The 5,561-nt window shown below is 43.9% G+C and overlaps 1 protein-coding gene across 1 annotated transcript in view; it reads left to right on the forward strand.

Moving 5' to 3' along the window:
• ZBTB49 (zinc finger and BTB domain containing 49) overlaps positions 1 to 5,561 on the forward strand; it is a 23,862-nt gene that overhangs the window by 10,723 nt on the left and 7,578 nt on the right. The window contains exon 4 of the mRNA XM_008068220.1: positions 2,776 to 2,849. Coding sequence (XP_008066411.1) covers positions 2,776 to 2,849 — 74 coding nt within the window. The remainder of the gene's footprint in view (positions 1 to 2,775; positions 2,850 to 5,561) is intronic.

Raw genomic sequence — 5,561 nt, forward strand, 5'->3', positions numbered from 1 at the left:
TCCACTCACCTCGGCCTCCCAAAGTGCTGGGATTACAGGCTGAACCACCGAGCCCGGCCTTATGACATTTTTAAAAAGGAAAACTGAGGCTGGGTGCAGTGGCTCAGCCTGTAATCCCAGCACTTTGGGAGGCCTAGGCAAGAGGATTGCCTGAGCCAGCGGGTTCAAGAACAGCACGGGCAACTTGGGAGAACTCGTCTCTACAATAAATCACAAAAAAAACTAGCTGGACGTGGTGGTGTACGTCTGTAGTTCCAGCTACTTGGAAGGCTGAGGTGGAAGGATCGCCTAAGTCCAGCAGGTGGAGGCTGCAGAGGCCATGAGTGTGTTGCTGCACTTCAGCCTGGGCGACAAGAGTGAGACTCCAACTCAAAACAAAAAAAAAAAAAAAAAGAAAAATTACGATACTGCCAAAAATTGACCTAGAAAGCATTTAAGTCATAATACATAGTTTACAAAATAGCTTAAAATAAGAGGGGTCTCATTTAACAGTTGAGGATGGGTGCAATGGCTCACACTTTATAATTCCAGCACTTAGGGAGGCCGAGGCAAGAGGACTGCTTGAGCCCAGGAGTTTGAGACCAGCCTGGGCAGCATAGTGAGACCTCATCTCTACAAAAAGTTTAAGAATTAGCCCAGCATGGTGGTGCTCACTCATAGTCCCAGAAACTCAGGAGACTGAGGCAGAAGGATTATCTAAGCCTAAGAAGATTGAGGCTATAGTGAGCCTTGATTGTGCCACTGCACTCTAGCCTGGGCAACAGAGTAAGACTCCTACTCAAAAAATAATAATAATGTAACAGTTGAGCATATGGTGTTATTCATATTATATAATGAATAACAAAAATCAGCTTTTTTGAAATTTGAAAGTGACTGATTTATTTATTTATTTTTATTTTTTATTTTTTTTTGAGTTGGAGTCTCACTCTGTCACCCAGACTAGAGTGCAGTGGCCGCTCCCGGCCACTGCAGCCTTGACCTGCTGGGCTCCGGCGATCCTTCCGCCTCAGCCTTCCAAGTAGCTGGAACTACAGGCGTGTTACCACACCTGGCTAATTTTTTTTTACTTATTGTAGAGATGAGGTCTCGCCAAGTTGCCCAGGCAGGTCTCAAACCCGTGGGCTCAGGCAATCCACTCACCTCGGCCTCCCAAACTGCGGGATTACAGCCTGAGCCACCGAGCCCGGCGAAAGTGACAGATTTTAAATGGCTAGTAGTGCATTATCTTAGCTCTCCAGTGAGCTGTTTCCTGAGTGGCAGAGTTACTGTTATATTGAATATTCAAAACAGGCCAATTTATTAATAGAAACTCACATGTCTTCATGTTTACCCCATAAGTTGAGTTTAGATTCACACAAACCAATGTTAGTTTCTCGCCCAACTGTGTAATAGGGGCAACTATTTTATTTTTCTGAATCTCAGTTTTTCTTCAAGAAAATAGTGGTAATATGCATGTAAAGGCCTAATTAGATTTTCAGCAAATGTATACTGCTGTTGGTATTGGCTGTTATTGTTATCCGTAGTCATTCTATTGCAAGATGGACATTTTCCAAAATTTTGCCAAATTCTTTGTTTAGTTATTGAAAATAAGCCTAAGTTTTTTTTCTAAGCCATATTTATCATATTCTTAAATGTAGTATCTGTCTGTTTCCCAGAGTCTGGTAGACATGATGAATCTTCCATGCTCTATAACACATAGTTTTTTTTACTTGTGAGTTTCCACTCATAAGTAGGCATCAGACTTATCTCCAGAACCACAGCCATGAACTGTTTTTGCATTTTTTTTTTAACATATAGTTTGCAAATTTAAAAAAACAAGTTTGCTAGTTGGATGTTCATTTTTATTTTGGGCTTATCTTGTGCATAATGCCTTCATATTATTACCCATGGGTATGTTTGTTCATTCTAGTGGGGTTTTTTGCAACAGAATACTATATAAAGTTAAATTGTGGGAAAGACAGGTTGAGACTATTAAATTACAGCAGTGGAAAATTTTGTTTCCAAATCCTAATTTGAAACATTAGCTAGTAGCTTTTTTATCTAAAGGCAGTCGCAATTTTAATTTCACAGTACTTTAGTTAATGTAATATTGATTTCCTGTTGATTAGGACATGGAAATCTATTGATGTTCTCCATTTCAGTGTTACTCTTTGCATAGCCCTGTTAGTTTCAGCAATTAGGAACACAAAAGCCCTGCATCTGAATAGCTGCTGCGATTCTCCTGATTGGCATTTTTGCACAAAAGTGAAACTGACAGACCTGTCAGGCAGAACCAACAGCACTGCCAGAGGAAGTACTTTTTGGAAATGTCTTCCCTTCTTTATGAACAAAAGCATGTTTTTTAGGAAGAAACAATACTGAAGTGAGCATGTACAGTGCTTTTTCTTTTTTTTTCCAAATGATGTCATATATAGATGATCCACATAAAATACATCAAAGTCTGTTTAAAATACGGGCTTGGTGACCACCAAAGCAGCCTCCACAGTGTCCCATTTAAAAGGCAAGCACCACAAAGTACATTTCTGCGCTAGGGCACAACCAGGACCTGGCATGGAGGACAGGACAGAGGCACATCGTGGAAGCAGCTGGCCACAGGGCAGAGGTGGCGCTTGACTGCCTTGATTTCCATGCACACAGCTTCTTTGGAGTTATGTGTGTCTATCTTCATTGGGAAGTGGGATTGGAACTTGACTAAATTTGTCAGTTTTCCTCTTGAATTTCTATAACTTAAAACCTTTCATTATTGGTATGTTTTTTTCTTTCCTCTTTTTGCAGGCAGGTAACTTGCAGACTCATTTACGTCGGCATTCTGGTGAAAAGCCATACATCTGCGAGATCTGCGGAAAGAGGTCAGTGCTGCTCTTGTTATTCCATGTTTAAGGGCCACTCGTAGGCTGAGTGTCTGGTGGGCAGTGTCCTCTGTGGCTTGCAGACGAGGCACAGGTGGGCTCACTCTACCACTACAAAGCACAGGCAAATTCACGTGATTCTCAAAGGATAATAGAAAAGTTCGTTACAAGAGAGAAAATCTCGGACGGGAGTGTTAGAAAGGAAATGGGGCTTTACATGAAACAAAATTACTTTGTACTAAAATTTTCATTTATTCCAAAAATGTCTCCAAAAATAGATTAGTGCTCCCAAGAAGGCGACTCTCTAGTAGGAAAATGGGCGTGATGAGGGATGAGACCTGAGAAGAGAAGGTGGTGGAAGGTACCAGGAACCCTGGACCTGTAATGGGCATGAGAATTCCACCTCTAGAAGGGGGCACTTGATGGGTGGGGAGGATGTCGACCTGGGAAGAGAATCTGATGCCTGAGGTGGAATACAGTGGGTGGTGGTTTGGTAGTCTCCCCAGGGTGGGATAAGTGATGCACTCATCGTGGTCTGTGTGCACAGCTGGCACCCTCAACTCTCTTTCCATCTCTTGGGGAATATGTTGGGACCATATATTCCAACATCTGATGGTTGTGCTTGAACTGGCATCAGCCAGGATTATACTCATTACAGCTCTGTAGACACCCTGGTATACATAGAGTTTATATTTAGTTATTTATGTCATCGTCAAGACATTTAGAATTTATTTGACACCTCCTGTTTGCTAAGTGTTGTGATAATAACATAAAAGTAAGCAGTGTAGCTTTTCTGCCTAGACCAAGTTTGTCCTGAAGAGTATCCAAGAAAGAGGCAGACATGGGGATGATTAGAAGTCCAAGTTTCTAATACAGTCTGCAGCATGTACTGAGGGAACAGCAGAGGAGGTGCCTCTAGATTCGGTTTTTGGAAAACAATTGTCTCTGCCTATGGTAGAAAACAAAAAATGTTGGGCACCAAAGTGTTACAGCCCAGACCTAACAAATCGGCTGCCATCCCTCACAGCCAATTAAAATACAAAAGACAAGCCGGGCTCGGTGGCTCAGCCTGTAATCCCGCGCCTTTGGGAGGCTGAGGTGAGTGGGTTGCCTGAGCCCGCAGGTTCGAGACCCGCCTGGGCAGCAAGACCTCGTCTCTACAATCAATCAAGAAATTAGCTGGGCGTGGTAGCGCATGCCTGTAATTCCGGCTACTTGGAAGGCTGAGGCGGAAGGATCGCCGGAGCCCAGCAGGTCGAGGCTGCGGTGGCCGGGAGCGGCCACTGCACTCTAGTCTGGGCGACACAGTGAGACTCCAACTTAAAAAAAAAAAAAAAAAAAGGCAGAGACTGGGAGAAAAGGGAGTGTTTAATTTCTATAACCAGGTTATAGGGAGATGGGTCAGCATCATTGCTAAAAAACCCACTCAAGCTGGGCTCGGTGGCTCAGCCTGTAATCCCGCACCTTTGGAAGGCTGAGGTGAGTGAATTGCCTGAGCCCGCAGGTTTGAGACCCGCCTGGGCAACTTGGCCAGACCTCATCTCTACAGTAAATCAAAATGAGCCGGGCGTGGTAGTGCGTGCTAGTGCGTGCCTGTAGTTCCAGCTACTTGGAAGGCTGAGGCGGAAGGATCGCCGGAGCCCAGCAAGTCGAGGCTGCGGTGGCCAGGAGCGGCCACTGCACTCCAGTCTGGGTGACAGAGTGAGACTCCAACTAAAAAAAAAAAAAACCCACTCAAAGCAACATAAATTCATTCCAGTTTTTACACCCAAGATTCATAGCCCTTTACCCACCCCAAGTTTGATGCCTGCATTCAGTTTTAGCATGATTCAAGATTACATTAACAATTTTGGATACGTGACGCTGACATGACACAAAGTCTCCTGGTCATGCTGACATTTTAGATAACATTTTGGAATTTACAATATGTTCTTTGATAGTCTTTTTAGAGGAAGGTGCAGACAATTGCAATATTTGTAACAATCTTTTTTTTTTTTTTGAGTTGGAGTCTCACTCTGTCACCGAGCCCAGTTTGTAACAATCTTTTATTCCCAGAACCCTGACCTATAACGGTCCAATGTCCTTTTCTTCACAGATGGAGGGGAGGTGGGCAATACCCCCTCCGGGCTTTTAGAAACACTCCTGTCAACCTTGTTCCACTCTCCTAGCCTTTAGGTAGTCTGGCTTGCAGATTTTATGTTTAGCCCAGCTCAGCTACAAAAGAATACACGTATTTAAGTCTTTTCTAAATGGCTGTTCTAATATAACCAAGATAGCCTCTTTTCAACCTCTAACATTCCCCACTGTCAGTTATACCCATGATTTCTAGCATGGGATTTTTAGTTTGCTTTTTTATTTTTTTAGTCAGAGTCTCACTCTGTTGCCTAGGCTAGAGTTTAGTGTCATGCTCACAGCCACGCAGCCTTGACCTGCTAGACTTGATCCTTCTGCTTTAGCCTTCCAAGTAGCTGGAACTACAGGTATACGTCACTACGCCCAGCTAATTTATTTATGGTAGAGATGAGGTCTCACCAAGTTGCCCAGGCTGGTTTTGAACCCGTGGGCGCAGGCAGTCCTCCCACCTTGGCCTCCCAAAGTGCTGGGATTATAGGCATGAACAACCATGTCTGGCCAGCTTTTTTTTTTTTTTGAGGTGGAGTCTCACTCTGTCGCCCAGGCTGGAGTGCAGTGGCACACTCATGGCCACCCCAG

The sequence above is a fragment of the Carlito syrichta genome, unplaced genomic scaffold (genome assembly GCF_000164805.1).
Source record: "Carlito syrichta isolate Samal-C Ts95f unplaced genomic scaffold, Tarsius_syrichta-2.0.1 Scaffold309897, whole genome shotgun sequence".
In the NCBI taxonomy this organism is placed as follows: Eukaryota; Metazoa; Chordata; class Mammalia; order Primates; family Tarsiidae; genus Carlito; species Carlito syrichta.